Below are 495 nucleotides of genomic sequence, written 5' to 3' on the forward strand. Positions count from 1 at the left end.
TTAGCATCCCCAGCAGCTCCCACCACCGCACAACCACTGCTCTTCCACCCCACAGCACCAGCAGGAGATGGCAGTTCTTCCTCAGGGAGCCCCGGGCTGGTGGGGCACACGCAGCTTTGCACAGCGCTGAGAGCACCCAGACCCCGAGGCGGGACTCGAAATCTTTTCGCAAGTGGTACGAGACTCACCCCTTCTCCTCCTTCCTCAGCCAAAGCCCCGGCACCACCTCCCCGAGCACCCCGCTCCCCCAGCTCACCGCAGCCACGTACCAGCTGCCGGAACACGGCTCCTGGGGGCTCTCCAGCTCCGTAGCACCTTGGAATCCCTGGGGAAGAGCAGCCAGTGGTCAGAGAGCAGGCAGCAGCGGGGAGACAGGGCTGCGACGGGGATCCAACCCCCAGCGCAGACAATACCAACGCTGGCTTGCTGAATTCGGCTCTCTGTGGGCTGAGGAAGTCATGCACTGGCCACGCCAACGCCCCCTCCGGGCCCCCC

At 65.5% G+C, this 495-nt stretch overlaps 1 protein-coding gene across 1 annotated transcript in view; it reads right to left on the reverse strand.

Annotated features, from left to right (window-relative positions):
- The window catches only part of SLC39A14 (solute carrier family 39 member 14), a 7,252-nt gene that overhangs the window by 6,210 nt on the left and 547 nt on the right, over nt 1–495 (reverse strand). Inside the window, exon 2 of the mRNA XM_035896117.1 lies at nt 189–325. Within this exon, the coding sequence (XP_035752010.1) occupies nt 189–325 (137 nt within the window). The remainder of the gene's footprint in view (nt 1–188; nt 326–495) is intronic.

The sequence above is a fragment of the Egretta garzetta genome, unplaced genomic scaffold (assembly GCF_000687185.1).
Source record: "Egretta garzetta isolate BGI_Z169 unplaced genomic scaffold, ASM68718v1 scaffold366, whole genome shotgun sequence".
NCBI lineage: Eukaryota > Metazoa > Chordata > Aves > Pelecaniformes > Ardeidae > Egretta > Egretta garzetta.